This window comes from Anguilla anguilla, chromosome 10 (assembly GCF_013347855.1).
Source record: "Anguilla anguilla isolate fAngAng1 chromosome 10, fAngAng1.pri, whole genome shotgun sequence".
NCBI classification, from domain to species: domain Eukaryota; kingdom Metazoa; phylum Chordata; class Actinopteri; order Anguilliformes; family Anguillidae; genus Anguilla; species Anguilla anguilla.
Genome location: NC_049210.1, coordinates 22,904,479 through 22,921,685, shown reverse-complemented (window position 1 = coordinate 22,921,685; position 17,207 = coordinate 22,904,479). Strand labels below are relative to the sequence as shown.

The following is a 17,207-nucleotide window of genomic DNA, read 5'->3' as shown; positions in this document are numbered from 1 at the left end:
CGCAGACTTAGCTGGCACCACCTACGTATGCGTTCTACTAAACGAAGCACCACCTGCGCATGCGTCCCACAAAATGTCCCTGAAAGGTTGTCCATGAGTGAGTGAGTGACCACAATTTGCCATGCATAGCCCATCCCGCCAGTTCCTACTTGCCGTGGGAAAAACATTATGTTAAATGTGTTCAATAGAGCCATCCTGATTTTTTCTGCAGTGTGCTTATAATTCATTACAGTAGCATGCGACTCATGTAACATGCAGTCTAAAAATTCCATTGGAAAAAATAAACATGAAATATATGCTTAGATTCAATCTAAAAAGCTTTGTCCTTACAGAAAGTTCAAGCAACTCATTATAAGCAATGTTTTTTTACTACTGACACAGGATATTGTGTGTGAAGTGACACACGCACACATACACACACACACACACACATACATATACACAACCTTGAAAAAGAGTTGTATATGGTCAAGATTGAAAAATTGAAAAATAGCTGAATAGTTGCTCGCATCAAAGTTAAACAAAAGCCAACATTTGTATTGAATTTCGACCTTCGTTTCAAGCCCAAACCGCTAACTCCTAAAGGCATATCCACCTCCCAGGCCTACAGTTAAGGCAAGGATGAAATGGAAACCTGTGTTTGCACAAAACTGTCCCATGAGGCCATACTGCATACCCACCACTCTGTTTTAGGCCCCTGTCCAAAATTAAATTGGCCTTTTCTGTACAGTATTTGAGGAACAAAGCCCTTTGGATAAATACATTTGGGCCAACAACTGAGTGCAGAGATCATGGTGCAGTGCAACAAAACTACATTTGCCGGAATAGTCCTGTCGCTACCTTTTGCTGTTTCTGGAGAGGAATGTTGGACAAGCCTCACGCCATGCTCAGACACGAACCTCTGACTGTTCTCCGGTATTCCATCAATTATCAATTTCCCGGTACACATCAGACAAGCTGAACCAGAGCGTGGGAGTTTGGGTGTGATTCTTGATTTTTTTCAGAACATCTTCTTGGACAAGAACAGTAAGGGTTTGTAGGGAATGGCACAAATGAGCTTGTGATGGGTGTACCTGCAGGCCATCTCAGTACTGACAGATGTACCTGGGCTGTTTCTACGCCAGAAGTTCTTGAGCATCAAACCACAAGATACCTGAAAGTTTCAATTAAAGAACCTATATGGACACACCTACCCACACCAAACCCATTTTAATTGCTGAGGGATAACTTCATTTGATTGAATGGTACCAGGTCTGTATGAAAATTTCAGAACTCAGTCAGGTGAGGTGATCTGGGGCATTGAGCCTGGCTTGGCTTGGAGCACGCTCAGTAGAACAGGAACAGCATGTGCTCCAACAGATTTTGTTCAAGTTCTTAAGCAGTATTGGCTCCCTTTCCAAGCTTTGAAGCTGGTTTTCTTTAGATGTAGAACATTTACTGGCCAGTAACTTAACTGCAGAAAAAAGTAGAAGAATTAAGAATATAAATCAAAATAAGACCACACAATGTTTATTTCTGAGCGTGTGTATGTCTGAATGCATCTATGTGAACATACATGTACGATTCATGATTTCAGGAACGTAGTGTGAGACTTGGGCTTAGAGCCAGCCAGGTGCAATCCTCTCACTTGTAAGTCAACAACATAACGCACGATCATTCTGAAATAACATGCATGTGTTGTTGGAGCAAGACTGTGCTTTTGTAGTGTACAATCTCAGACAACCCATTAAATACCTCTAACAAGACTGACTGATAGGATTGATCTGGTTTGTCCGATGATCATTGCGTTGACTCATCCAAGAGATTATGCTGAAGTGACCTGCGCAACTTAGCTATCGGCTAACCATCAGCAAATGAAAATGACAACAAGATTGGCCTTGAAAGAGTTTTTCTGATTCAGAAATGAAACTTTCATAATACTCTTAAAAAGAAACCTAAAATACATAGTCGGGCCCAAGACAGCTCCCAAACTATAGACTTGTGACAAGGCCTAGATCACAAAACCATTGATTTCCATACTAAAATTCTATAGCCATTTGTGTGCTAATGACTACCAGCATGACTTCAGATTTATAACTGTATTAATCTGGGAAATTAAGTCTCTCTAAAAGTAAATCCAAAACCTAATATGTTGGGGATATACGATCAGAGCAGGATATGAGATACCTGGAGATTCTGCAGTAGAAACATGACATGAGTATTAACATAAAATACGAATGGTACACAGGAAATTATACAAATTTACGAAAAGACGCCTCTATTTATATTACAAATATATATTTATATATCACATAAAACCCTTGCTGGTTTCTATGTGAGTGTAATGTAAGTACATCCGACTACCCAGTTTCATTACTGTAGTTAGAAGCCATGACATAACTAAAAAATTGCTTATAATCAAAAAATACCCTGAGATTTGAACTGTCAAGACACTTTAACAAATTACACTATAACGTAATTAACAAAAATCCCCATGTTTTTTCCACAATTATGTCAAGACCTCCCAGAATTCTGAATGCATAACACAAAATTATGTACAGTAGGCCTCACGACTCATGCAATGCAATGGTCATTTCCTAAAATTATCACCAGTGAAGGCAAACTGACGCATAAATATGTTGATACATTTTCCACTGCAAAGCAAATTTCAGAAGACCTCAGCATAAGACATTATTTAATATGACTTATCGAAATCATCTTTGTTATAGTACATGTTTAGATTTATTCTAATACAGTATATGGGCTCTACACAGCTACATGTGAATTTACAGTACAAAATATGGCACCGGATTACTTGTACAGTATACATGCAGTATAAGACTCCACTGCTACATGTAAACATAACAGATAAAGTACATTTAGTGTCAGAGATGACCCTGCATTACATGCAGATTTATAATAAATGGCAATGCATAAGTATAGTGCCCATAATATTATACTGCAGTATAACATTGAAATAAAGAACTCCAGAAAGAAAGAATGTAACCCTAGTTGCTGATTCATCAGAAATTCCAAAAAATACAACAGAATGAAAGCACCTAAATTAAAACATTCATAAGCAATTTATTTTTGCTTTTTTCCTATTTCCATTCTCTCTTTTGAAAACAGAGGCACACAAGCAAAACAAACCCCAGCCCATGTTAACAGTTAGACCTACTGTATCTTTCTCTCTATTTTTTTCTCTCTCTCTTACAAGGTTTCTACTTTTAAACAGTAGGTTTGTCTGACTCTTTCTCTGTTGGTCTTGTAAACCACAGCTCTAAACCACTGACTGACTCTTGTCTGCAGTCTGGCCTTGTTTGTACATTGTTTGCATTTTTTGGTTTTGATTTTGTTATTTATCACAAAGAATGCCTGGTATTCTTCCAACCTCACAAAAGTTTCTCACCCCCCTGCGACGTCCACAGTCTCTGCGCCTATTATAACAATACTGTGCACCACATTGTTTAAATTCAACAGTCCCAATACAGACCTGTCACTTCACCGGCTTTGGTTCTATCAGGAAATTCAGAGAGTATAGTTTAGGTCTTCGAGACATGCCATTCGCCTGCCTGCTCAGCAGGGGATTGTGTTACAATAAAAGACTCTTCAGCGCATACAAATACATTGGTATCATACCCCCCTTCAAAACAAAAAGCTTTTCCAGACCAAAGTGCAGTGTTGATATAGATACAAGACCATAACAGGGTCTTGGGGCTGATTCATGCTGAGTTGCCTGTTCTGTTTGGTTGCTTTGAACACAACAGTCATTCATACCGACAGTCTTTACGCAAGAGACGTCTTGGAACTGAAGAGGTAGCCTACCGAGTAAATTTCAAGCCAACAAATTCATGGAATGGAATAACTATACTGCTCATGTGCTGCCTTAAATATCTATAGCTTACAAGGGGTCAGCTGTGTCAGCTCTAGCTCTATATTTTTTATTAAAATTTCTTTTTCTCAGTTTAAACATGCAGATATAATCAGGGTTGTTAAAACTAGAGGGTGGCAAAATCTATCAACACATTTTAGGCTGCATGTGTGAGCATTTCATGTGGCACATTAACATTAACGGTGGAATATTACAGCAGTTGTTTGAATTAGAGAAGTGCTGCCCGGTAATTGAGTTCTTGTTAGTCACCATGAACGCTCATGATTAGCTATCATCAATGGTAAGATATGTCTTCTACTGACAATCTAGCAGGAGCAATATTCTAACAGATGGCCAGTAAAGGGAATAAGTCTGAAAGGATTGTAGGAAAAGCATCCTATTGTATGTAAACATACAGTAATTTAGATATATTTAATTACTCTGTGCCGCCAACATGCATGTAGACCATTAACAAAATATGCTAGTATTAAGACGATAAAAATAAAAATAATTAAATGACTTTAAGCACACAGAGTCAAATAGGCTATATTTACGAGTATTTCTTTTAAAAATAAATGTATTTCATATGCTGCCATCTTGTAAATTTCATTGTAAGGTTTCAGCTCACAGACGACATCCCAGTCTGCCTGATATTCAGTTACAGAGCCATTCAGTTACAATTATTAATTGAATTTATTGGTCATACAGTAGATGTAAATGAAATAGAGAGGCAGTCAGTCAGTCAATGAGTCAGAATCAGAGTCAGTATTTTGTTCAGAGCATTATTCATAAGCCTCTCAATATCCCAGTGAATCTGTCATTCATTCAGTCATTTAATACTGCCACAGACACAAACTCAGGCAGCCAGGACGTCATTCTACCAATGTTATCAAGGGCTGTCTGATGTGTAAATAGACTGTCAATGTGCAGTCAATCAAATGATGAATAGACTGTTACTGTGCAGTTAAACCAGTAGAGTGTAAACAGACTGTTACAGTTTTTTTTACAATTGGTTACAAGCATGTCTCAATGCTAGACTCACTTTTTCAAAACTCTTCACACTGTTAGCACAACAGAAGTCTATGTGGACCAAACTGTGACTGACTCTTGCCTTGCTTTAACACAAAATGCATTGGTTTAACACACAAGACATTCAATGACCACAGCTTTCAAAATTCTTGAATTCTTTTCTCACTCAAAGTCAACCACCAGCAAAACCATGTATATCTACAGCCCAATCTGCAAATGCTTACATACGCTTTTCAAAACAGTTAAATTTAATTTCAAAACCTAACATACATTCAAATGGACAGCAATTTGCCAAATTACAAACACCCCATTGAAATACATTCAAAAAAAAAGATTCTTATGGAGACAAATAGTGAAATATTATTGATTGAAATTATGTAAATGAGACCAACCACAGGTGATTCCCATCTCAGTTGAAGACCTACCCTGGTGTTTTCCCCTGATGATCTCATTACCACCTATAAAAGGAGACATCATTGGAATGTTTTTTTTATACCTCAACTTCAAAATGGAGCCTGCAAGAGACAGAGGAGAAAGAGTGGCATGGAGAGGGAAAGGAGTCTGCATGCGTGGTGGTGTAAAACAGCAGCAGAGAAGACCAAGAGCTGTAGTCTCTGATGACATTAGGGCTACTGTAGTTGGCCATGTAATCAACCATGGACTATCATTGAGAGGCTGGTCTCAGAGTGCAGCCAAATCTGGGCTGCTCGACGGTGGCATCAATTGTCAGAATCTTCCTGTGAACAAACAGGTAAGATATGTATTGTGAAATGGCATGACTGCATATTATAGTGGTAAATTGATCTACACTGTAAACCTGGATTTTGTGTTTAATTAAACAATTAAGTGGTCATTACTTATCTTTATTTTTTAGATTAATTCATTTCCATTACTAGATTAAATTAAGTAGTTTGCAATATTCAGGTGAAATATTCAGCGTAATAATTATGTTAGGCAGAGATTACTTAATAAATAAGTTTCTGCAGGGCTGGAAAGTGGTTTAAAAAAAACTCTTCCTGACAACAGTGAGTACTGGCTTCTGATTGGTGTTTACACAGACACATGGCTACTCTGTGTGGGCGCGTTAATTCTGGCGGAAAATATAGAACAAATAAGACGTGAACTTGGAAATGGGGGTGGAAGGAGAGTTCCCTTGTTCAGTTTATGGTTCCTAATGTACACAAAGTCGAACGGTGAGTGTGTTACGTTTGACTTAAGTTTTATTTGTGCTTGAAAACTTTTGACAACAACGTGAGTGAGCTCAACCCAAGGTTGCGAGCTACAGGCAGCTAGCTAATGTTAGTATCCCGTCTGTGTGTGGAAACACTCCAGACCACACATGCATATCCAATAACGTTAACGTTATAATATAATATAATGTAAAAACTAATATTATTATTAGTACTAGTGTATCATTACAAGTCCACAACATGAATTTAGCTGTTAACAAGCAAAATTTTCCTTACATATTTAGCTAGTTACCACCAGGGGTAGGCCTAATTCATTTAAAGTAAATGGCGAGTTAAGCCTACCATTTCTCATGTTCATTTTCTTGTTTTCTTACAGTTTGAAGACTTGAATAATGTTAGCCTACTGAGTTTCTTGTGAAGATTCAGTGGAAGTGTAAGTACTGTGCTTTTATCTCCTGAAAAAAGAGGACATCTATTAAAGCATTACCGGTTAAAACATGGAAGCTACACTAGAACTGTATGCATAGATGGCACTCCAGAGTAAAAGGAAAAACATGTTATTTGAACTGCCCCTTTTAAGTTGCACATGGTTCACCTTAAAATCTAAGTTCTTCTCACCCCCATGTCAGCTCAATATCTGGTAGGGTTTTTGTATCTTTATCTCACTCACTGAGTTATCTACCAAAGCAAAATTTCCCAATGGCAGCAGATGCAGCACCCACTGCTATTGTTTGAGGAATGTATTTCTGTGGTAGTGAACTCTGTGAGCAAGATGCTGTTGCAAAAAACACCAGATATTCAGCTGCCATGGAGGTAAGTCAAACAGGACATATATAAAGTTAGTAAACCGTTTTGTAGTGATGCTAATGGAAAACAAGTAACAACAAATAAAACAAGAAAACTGGCTTGTATCATTTAGATTTGAAACATGATTGTATTGGATTTTGTCATTGTTTGTATTTTTCAGGTGTACATGGAGTTTAGCAGGGTTGTTGGCAAGAATCTGAAGCAAGAGTTCTATGAAGGTCTGGATCGACACAGTCCTCGTCTCATCAAGATTTTCAGATCCAAGAGAGGGCGTATTGGAGAGCAGTTATCACAGCTTTCACAGCAAACCAAGGTTGGTAAATATTCATTATACCTACCGTGTTCTACACATCCCACTAAATTATATTGTCACCTTTTACAGAAATTGACATCAACCATGCAATATCTTTAAAAGGCTGCTTAATTGCCTTCACTCTCTTTTAGACCATTCAATTCTAGTCATTCTAGCCGTGTCCCATGCTGTCATTTTATTTCCCTAGTCTTCAGAGCCAACTGACATACAGACTTTGGTGCTCAGAGGACTCCCTGCTATCCTTGGTGATGACCCTGCAAACTTCTTCAAAGCATGCTTAGTAAGTAAACTCATACATTCTCAAAGTGTGTCTTATTGTGGTCTTGAACAGTCAAATTTAAAGTCTTACAGTTATATCCTCAACTTAATTGGTTATTGACGTTGTTGACAACGTGTTATTCAATGAGTGAGATGTCATGTTCATGCTCTTATGGTGATGTTTTTTATTAAGGACTCGGATGATGAGGACTCATTCAGCCACCTCCCTATCGGGATCCTATTTGTTCAGCATGAAGGTTCTGCACAACCAACCGACCTGCATCTGAGTCCAGCCTCCATTGAGATCATCACTGAGGGAAAAGTTGTGATGGGAAACGTTCAAGATCTACCGCAGGCTATGTGCATGCTTTTTGGTCTCACGTATGCACTACACCTCAACTACCCCAAGTGTATGAAGCTCACATTTTAGTTCATCCAACAGGTACTTCTCACCTTGGGCCAGAATCAACTGAAACCCAAGTTACAAACATTAAAAAACCAGCTTGCAATGTAGAGAAAGACAGGCTATGTCCAGGCTACTGCAACCTGGGTGTTTTTTTTTTTTTTTTTTTTTTGTACTGTGGGACAAGTATATTACCAAATACTTGTCCCATAGTATTTGGTAAGAACTGATTTATGTTCAATAGCCTTTGGGCCAGAAATATTAAGGCACTTGTTTTTGTTAATATATTCAGTGCATCAGTACAAAATACAATGTTTGAAAAGCAAAGTAAAGGTTTGCGTCATCATAGATGCCTCAAGTTCATGCTCAGTTCATGTTAGTGTTATTTTATTAGTCTGCATACTGATACATTATATTTTGTGTTGGTCAAATGGACCAGAGAGACTGCAGAACGTCTTAAAAAGTAAAGACATGGTATGTAGTTTAGGATAAGTTGAAATTTTCTTGTGGCTAAAAACATGTTTTTTCTAATATTGTTATAACAGAAATCCAGCCTCAAATAATGATGTTGTAAATATATATTATTTTCTCTTTTAGATATTCATCACAACAGATATTGTGAACATTTTTTGAGTTCATATTCCTCAAACAACATATTGGAGCTTTACAGGCTTGCATCTTGTTTGGTTAATCCCTGTGGTTCACATACTGCTTTAGGATTTAGGATTTAGGAAATGTTTTAAAATGCTGCAATGACACATTTGATCATTGTGTGTGGAAATGTTCAAGTCAACAATAAAAATGTTGAACGTTAAAATGTAGTATTGTGTTTGTTGATTTCTTGCCTGTTCACATTAAGTTGAAAGTAATGTAATTGAAAATGTAAATTTTATTTTGTGAAATAAGCTTGAAATAATCAGCATAGTGATTAAACTGAATTAAATAAATGAAAAGATTTGATTTATAAAAACACGTGTTTTGAGTAAGGTTCACCAATGATAGAGTGTATTGAATTTAAAATGTCTACTCTATTCTAATAGACCAAATTAATTATAAAAACGAATGATTTTGAGTAATGTTTACTAATGCTTAAGTGTAATGAACTTCTGTCTACTCTATTCTATTTAGATGGTAAGTAGATACTACTTAACCAGTTATGTTTCTCCATATGTAAAAACTTAAGTAATTTAAGGCAATCGGTTTCCACTCATTTTTCTAGTAAAGTCAACTAATCCGGGTTAACTGTACAGTAAGCCTCTAGAAAATATATTGCTTGTGTGTAATTAGGGGTCCAAGCAGCGAAGCTGGTGGAACCCAATTGTATCTGTTAGGATTATTATTATTATTATTAATCAACACAAATCTTCATTGAACGATGCATCTGAATGTGCTCTACAACTTTGCTATTGGGACCACCAATGTCCGCAATATTGTTTGCCCACCATTTGGACTTTTCTATTAGTTGGGAAGAGCTGTAGCTCCAAATCTAAAGTGTTACGACATCTAGTAAACTCCTTTACGGCAAGCGGCTAGAAGACATCCATGGCGACGCAACTAAGTAATCTTACACCGTTGGGTCTAGTATTTATCAGTGAGGGGAGGGTCTGAACTTCATAATGGACAATATTATCTATCTGGGCATTCATAAAAATATTCTTTCACCACTCAAAAAATCGTATTCCGTCATAGCAACAAGGTAAACCCAACAATAGCCCTAAGATATGCTAGTACGGCAGTGAAAACGCTGCTTAATGAGTAACGAAATAAACGAGACGTTTTAAAAAATGATACCATGTCATTCTACAGTCAATATCTGGGACTAAATATTGAATAAATATACAACCTTACCATTTTACGGTTTTACGCTAAAGATGTCCCTTTTGAGACCGAGTGGTCATATATTGTCTTGGACAATCCGTTTGTGAAATACATGCACATCTGTGATGCCTGGGTACATTCAAAAATAGCTGTGTTCATGTATTCAGTAGGTGAGAGTATAAGCTTTCTAACCATGTATAACATGTCTGATTTCGCTTTTGGAATAGCATTTTATCCGTCAGTGTAACCGAAAACTTTCTTATCATCGAATTCACTCAGGGGTAGCAGTAAAAGACACTGCACCTAACGAAACGTCACAATTTCACAATTTCTTGGAAAATACTATTATTATTGAGGACTTCTGGGCATAGCTAAGCCATATGTTTGCTGCTAGACCTATCTGACATCGTTTTCTGGAACAAAACAGAAGCGGATAGGACTGTATCATTGCTTTACTGTCTCCATCTCTATCTACTGAACACATAAAATTTCATCATTGCTATGTAAGTATTACTGCGCAAACTATTTCGGTTTGTTCGGTTGCTACCATAATATACCATAATATAACAAACTTTCTTGTGTCTACAGCTGCGGTTTCTCGCTGCAATTACTAATATTGAATATAAACAAAAGACTATAGTCTTTTAAGACTTATGCTGTAGTCAAAAGACTTATGCTGTAGTCTGCCAATGTCAAAATAAATAATACGGTACTCTGCGGGCAGCACGCAGGTAACATGGATGCAAGTTGATATTTCGTTTTTTGTTTAGTTTTATTCAATGTTATATTTATTATTTGAAATATGTATTATTATTCATATATTATCTGTCTCTGAGGCCCTCTGAAATGTGCATTCTCTGCTAAGCTGAGCAATGGATTGGAATATGTGTCTGACATAGTGTTGCATGGTATACCGAAACAGCACCTCTTCGGTACTTTTAGGTCAAATGTAAAAGCCAGGGAAATGTGTCTCCCGCATTACTGATTGAGAGGATAAAAGGTGTAATTTGTCAGAATCTTTGCTCGATGGCAGTAGCAACTAAGGTAGCCAAGTCAGGTGACGTGCACTACAGTAGCAGTAGCAGTACACTTCAGTAGCAATAGTGTTCTAATTTGGAAATATTTTATTATAGGAAGATGCTGTATTGTTATTAGAATGTGCTGTTTTTAGATCTATTTAAAAGTGAAAGACCTATTTAAAGATTATTTAGTTTACAATTGTTTAATTTTTGAAATATATTTAATATATTTTTCTATTAGTGTTGTAACACTATAGGCCTATGCTTTTCCCATTTTCTTTCAATTGCTAACATGCATTGGTCAAAACTGAAGTCACATTGTCAAAACACTTCACACAGTCAGTCCATGTGGACCAAACTGAATCATTTTTCATTGCTTTCACACAAAATGCATTCAATGACCACATTTTACAAAATCCATGAACTCTTTTCTCATTCATACTCCACCACATGCAAAACACTATATATTTGCAGCACATTTTTCAAATGCTAACATGCTGTTTTCAAAACTGTTAAAAACACATTCAAAACAGAATGATGGCAAATTTCATGCATTTCTGCACTAACCATATTGAAATATATAGAAAATCTTAGCAGAATATTTACAATAAAATAATAATCATTCCAAACACAGCTGATTACAATTTCAGCTGAAAGCCTACCCAGGTGTCCTGTTTTCAGTCTCGTTACCAAACAGACAAAAGGGAACAGCATGATTTCAGAATGATTTTGTTTAGAAAAATGGATCAAGGAAGGCAGGTTGGTGGGGAAAGAAGAGTGGCAGGGAGAGGGAGAATGCGTGGAGGACAAAGGAGAGGAAGACCAAGAGTGGTGGTCTACCTTCGTTGTTGTGTGAGATAATGTGGCATTCCACCACTCTGCTGCAGTCACAGACTGGTTTGTTGCACATCCCAGGATGTTAGTACTATTCCAGCCTCCATACTCCATACTAAACCCTATAGAGGAGTTTTTCTCTAAGTGGAGGTGGAAGGTGTATGACCACCGTCCACATGACCAGATGTCCTTACTGGATGCCATGAATGCGGGGTGTGGAGACATTTCTCCTGAAGACTGCCAGCGTTGGATTGGACATACCAGAAGATACTTTCCAAAATGCATCGCCAAAGACGACATAAGATGTGATGTTGATGAGAACTTGTGGCCAAATGCAGGAGAGAGGGAGAACTAGAACCCTCACAGTACTGTACAGTATTAGTGATTATACTATACATGTTGTTGTTTTTTGTGATTATTATTGCAGCCCTGGAATTTCAGGAAATTGTTTTTTTTTTTGTTTCAACTTTTTAAATTACTATACGCAAAGATATAGAAAAAATAAAGAATATTGAAGCAAATTGCTGCATTTCTGATTCATTCTTGTTACATATACGTTAGTACAGTCAATAAAGTGAAAAGATGTTATTCTTATTCTATAATGAAATACTGATTTATGTGAAAAATCATTCAAACTTCAAATATAAAAGTTCATAATTTATGTAATGTTCCCTGTTGTTAGTGTTTTTAGGTCAGTGTGTTATGAGTGACAATGTATGCTTTCTGACTGAGAATTGTTGCCAGTGTTATGGTCAAATGAGCTTATTTTGAGACATGTATGAAGTGTTTTGGTGGTTTGAGTCAGTTTTGGAAGTAAGATTAACTGTTTGGCCAAGATGCATGTTGGTAATGCAGACTGTATGAAGAGTTTTGAAAAAGTGGTTTCAGTATTGACCGATGCTTGTTAGCAATTGAAAAAAACTGTAATATGTTGAACAGGCTTCAACTTAAAGGTTGTTAATAAACCAGGTTGGGTTTATTAAACCGTGAATTCAAAAATGAGGTTAACCCTTGTGGACATTTTGTGTATCATTTAAGTTCCAAGTATTGTTTCAGTATCGAGTGTCGTGATACTAAACCTGGTATCATGACAACACTAGTCTGACGCCTTTTTTAGTTGCAGCGCGGAAGCACTGCAGGTCTACATACACGCCGGGTCATCTAAGTGTTACGTCATGCCATCTAAGTGTTACGACATAGTAAAGGCCTTTACGGCAAGCGGCTAGGACACATCCATGGCAACGCAACTATGTAATCCGACAGTGTCTCTTAGCTGTTTTTTAGGTAATTGTGTTATGAGTGACAAAGTGTTGCTGTTGGAGAAAACTAGTGCTGGTGTTTTGGTAGAATTATTAGATTTTGACACAAGCATGCAGTGTTTTGGTAGTTTTGGTGCATTTTGGGTGTGAAATTAACTGTTGTGCCAAGCTGTATGTTGGTACAGACAACAGTGTGAAGAGTTTTGAAAAAATGGACTCAGTATTGAGAAAAGTAACCCATTTGTAACCAATTGTAAAAAAAACTGTAATTGGAAGACATCATCACAGAACAAAGAAAGGCCGTGTTTGGCCTGCCAATAAAAATGTCAAAACAGACGGCAAATCACTTCTCCCTCTCTCCTTCTCTCTTGATCGCTCAACATCCCCATTTTTCCCTCTTTGGCTCCTCCTTTCTTTCTCTTCTAACTACTCTCACCCCTCAGCCCAGTGGCATTCTGCCATATTCCTGTACATGCGGTATTTCAGTAGGCTTTTTGGTATTCACACAAATGTTTAAAAGTGCAAAATATTTTTGCAGTTTTCACTCTGACCCTCTGCAATACGCAAAAAGGTGAATGCAATAATAGAGCTTTTGTTCCTCAAATTTAAATGCAACGGTTTTTCACTGACCAATAAGAAACAGGATGTATGAAAATCCAATACCATATAATAAAGAATGCATTCATGCGGTGACTTTAGCCAATTTAATGCACTCAGTCACTTTTTTTAGTCACTTTGGAGAAAAGTGACTGCCAATTGACTAAATTGTGAATTATAATCCTTGTAACTCATCCAGCATGTTACATGTACAAATACAGAATATGAATTTTTTGTTTTATGAGTATTGGTTCCTTTGACATCAGTTTGACTGCATATTAAAGCAAAAAATAAACAGGCCAGACTGAGAACTGCATGACCGACTGAACACTGAGCAAATTCTTGAGTGAGTGAGTGAGTTAGTGAGTGAGCTAGAGTGAGTGAGAGAGTCAGTGAGGTGACTGAATGGGGAGACCAACTGAGTGAGTGCATGAGCGAGTGAATGATTGAATGAGTGAGTGAGTGAGTAAATGCAAGACTGAATGAATGATTGAGTCCGCTGCTGCACATTAGGATTTCCCTTGAAGAGGTATTAGTGAGTCCACTCCGCTGAGAACAATCAGTGTGCCACAATATCAGCAGTTTACATCTTTTAAAATAAGGGAGGATCAAAGAGAAGATACAAAATGAAGAAAATAACAATGGGGGGGGGGGGGAGGAGGGAGGTGAGATATATCCTGCTGAGACTCGGGGGGGGGGGGGGGGGGGGGAAGGGAGGTGAGATATATCCTGCTGAGACTCGGGAGAAAAAAGTTTCATTACGTTACTTTTTTGACACAATATAAGTGTCTTTGGTGACAAAAGCATACTGCAGTGAAAATATTTTCAAAAATATTATTTATTTTATTTTTATTGAATGTTGCTCAGTATTCATTCATGAATACTCTCTGTTGTCCATGACACAACAGCATCATGAAATGATATCAAAAACCTTATACAGCATGAGTAATCATCTGTTCATATATAAATTGCTTCCCATTAAAGTATTAGAATTTATATTTAAGAAATAATTTTAATGTTAAAGAGGAGCAGACATATTAAGTATTATTCGATTCAGAAAAATCTTAACACAACTGACACTTTCCAACAACTTTCATTCTTTTAAAAATGTTACAAATTTGTCATTTTCACAAAGCTGTATTTGGAATAATTGTATAATATTGCAAAACAAAAGTGTTAAATGTCTGATCCTGAACACCTAGGACAAAGGGGAAAATGACAAAGAAACAATGTATTTATAAACAAAGTTTGGAGTCATTATATTTTATAGTTGTAGGCAACCTGGATCCAGGTCTTTTTTCAGCATTCTAATACAGTGCAGTAAAGCATACTGGCTACTCTGGGCATAAAGTATAAATATGCGGGGTGAGCTTTTAAAAAAAAAAAATGGAAAAAGTAACAAAACATAACACGCACACCCTTCATAACGATTAACAAAAACTGTATTAAAGTAGAAAAGTTAATATATTTTTTTATTTAATACAATCTTGTTTTGAGTGTTTTTGTGGAATCCACTGGAATTACACTATTCTCATATTATACATGTATTTTCCAAAGGAAAGTCACAGATACTCACAGCCCCATTTAATGTACTTCATGTATGAACTCTCCTTTCACAATTACGGTGCTACCGATTCATGTTCGGCAGTGTTTTATGAGATTGGTGATTGTTTCTTCCATTTTCCTCCACCAGTTTTCCATCTTTAAAGATCCTTCACGTCCACTGGCATGTGCTTCTGCACTGCTTTCTTTAATTATTGATGTGGTTGAAGTCTGGAGATTAATGGCCATTGCAAAACAGTAATTTTGTGGTCAGTTCATCATTTCATGGCTGATTTTGAGGTATGCTTGTGGATCATTGTCTTGCTGAAAAATCCATTTGCGGCCAAGTATGAGCTTCCTGGCAGAAGGAAACAGGTTTTTTGCCAAAACATATTGGTACTAGCTGGAGTTCATGATTCCATGGACCTAAACAAGAGCCCCGGAACGAGTGGATGTGAAGAAACCCCATAACATCAAAGATCCACCACCGTACCTTACCGTAGGTGTAAGGGCCATTTAAACATTCAGTAAGTGCCCCTCTTCCAACAACAGGCCCACTGCTGATGTGTGCGGCCAAAAAGCTCAGTGCTGGTCTCATCTGACCATAACACACAGTTGCAATCCAAGTTCCAATGCCATTTAGCAAATTCCAGATGCTTATTTTTGTCTGGAAATATTTCCAAAAAGCCTTACTGGCATAGATCAGAAACCGTGTGTACCCAAAATAAGACTAAGATGTATAGATCTTCAGCTATGGCTTTGTGGATTTTACAATGCCTCCAAAACCATTGGCTTCACTGTGCATGGGGGAAAGATGTACTTGTGTCCTCTCTCAGACAGGTTTATGACCGTTTCAGTAGTTTTAAACTTCTTAACTATTGCCATACTGGTAGAACGTTCAGTTTTGTATCAATATGACCTGAACCACTTTCTAAGATCTGCAGTTAAGGAGAGGAATCAATGGAGTTAAGCCTTCTGAATAGACAGAGACCTATGAACCAGCTACCCAGTCGTGTCAATTGAGTGACCCTCAGTACTTCTCTAGTTGGCCCATCCCAATCAGAAACATGCAACATTAGAGTAATGGAATTACAATAGCAATTATTGCCTGGCACGACTGCATCAGCAAACAGTGGCAAATAGAATGTGCAAGGGTGCACATTATTTCCCAATTGCGTAGCCCAATATGATAAGTGGCCCTTATTCCAGCTGCTTCCTGTCTTCCCCCCGGGTTCAGCCTATGCCTATAATGCCAACACAGTGCCGGTGAACCTACTGTAGGCAACGCGAGAGAAAAAGGTGTTGAGTCACTTAACAAAACGCCCCTCACTAACACAGGGGAGACAGACCTGGTGATTTAATGTGAGCCAAAGGCCCAACAGAGTGGTTATCTTACCCCCAGTCCCCTAGCTGCCCCTGCCAACCTGATAAAGGCAACTGCTGTCTGCCACTCAGTGACTGGCCCTGAGAGTACTGATGATGGTGATGTCATATTTTGAACCTGTCACTTCTGGAGGACTGGAGTATACTGGTGGCAGTGATGTCATAATTCAGACAGGGTGAACGCACGTTGTAGACTTGTCTAACCCCATTATAAGGGCTGGGCAATACGCTTCATTGTGGTTTAAATAATCTTACAGTAAAGTCTGAAGAAGTGGAATTACAGTGAAAGTACATTGTTAAATACTTGTACAGTGTTCGTTGACCATAACATGCATTTCTCATTTGGAGATTGCTGCTCAAAGACGGTTGCACCCCTCATAGTTTCAGGATGTTGAGATGAGAGCTGTAACCCGAGGAGAGGGAACGGACTGTACCATTGACTCATCCCCAGGGGTTGCAACTGCAGAGGCCGTCTCACAGATTAATATATTACAGACCAGCTTCCCACTTAACCACTTTACATAAAAGTGTCTGGCTCCTCTGATGGATGAGTCCATAAAGCCCGGTCTTGGCATGATAGGCACCACCACAGCCATGCTGGCAGTCTGGCCGGGGATGTGAAAGGACCAAACCACTAGTGTCGACCTCTTCATCTGCTGGGAATCTCCGAGTGGTATGTCAGGCATGTAGGTTCTTCACGGCCAGACTACTGAAACTTCTTCCTCCCTGGCCCCCCTAGCCAAGTCAGCTAGCTAAAGGCGCAGCTCTGTTACAGCTCCAAAATATGGTCAGGCCCTATGCACCAGTTAGAACCCCTTTTTCTGCATCATCTGGGTGCCTTACCCCTCCCCCCTGCGTGACTGCACTTCCTGATCATGTCTTCTGGCCCCTCAGTGGTAAGATGA

At 38.1% G+C, this 17,207-nt stretch overlaps 1 protein-coding gene and 1 long non-coding RNA gene across 5 annotated transcripts in view; one reads left to right on the top strand and one right to left on the bottom strand.

Moving 5' to 3' along the window:
• Positions 1-17,207, bottom strand: part of LOC118206226 (astrotactin-2-like) — a 466,985-nt gene that overhangs the window by 18,849 nt on the left and 430,929 nt on the right. The window contains exon 21 of one of the 4 annotated variants that reach the window (XM_035378597.1): positions 14,805-15,277. The exons of the other annotated variants lie outside the window; for them this stretch is intronic. Coding sequence (XP_035234488.1) covers positions 15,190-15,277 — 88 coding nt within the window. The 3' untranslated portion in view covers positions 14,805-15,189. Of the gene's footprint in view, positions 1-14,804; positions 15,278-17,207 lie in introns of those variants that run through there. 4 annotated transcript variants of the gene reach the window in all.
• On the top strand, positions 5,985-7,141 carry LOC118206228. The gene is made up of 3 exons (XR_004761159.1): positions 5,985-6,072; positions 6,446-6,502; positions 7,037-7,141. It is a non-coding gene; the product is annotated as an uncharacterized LOC118206228 (long non-coding RNA).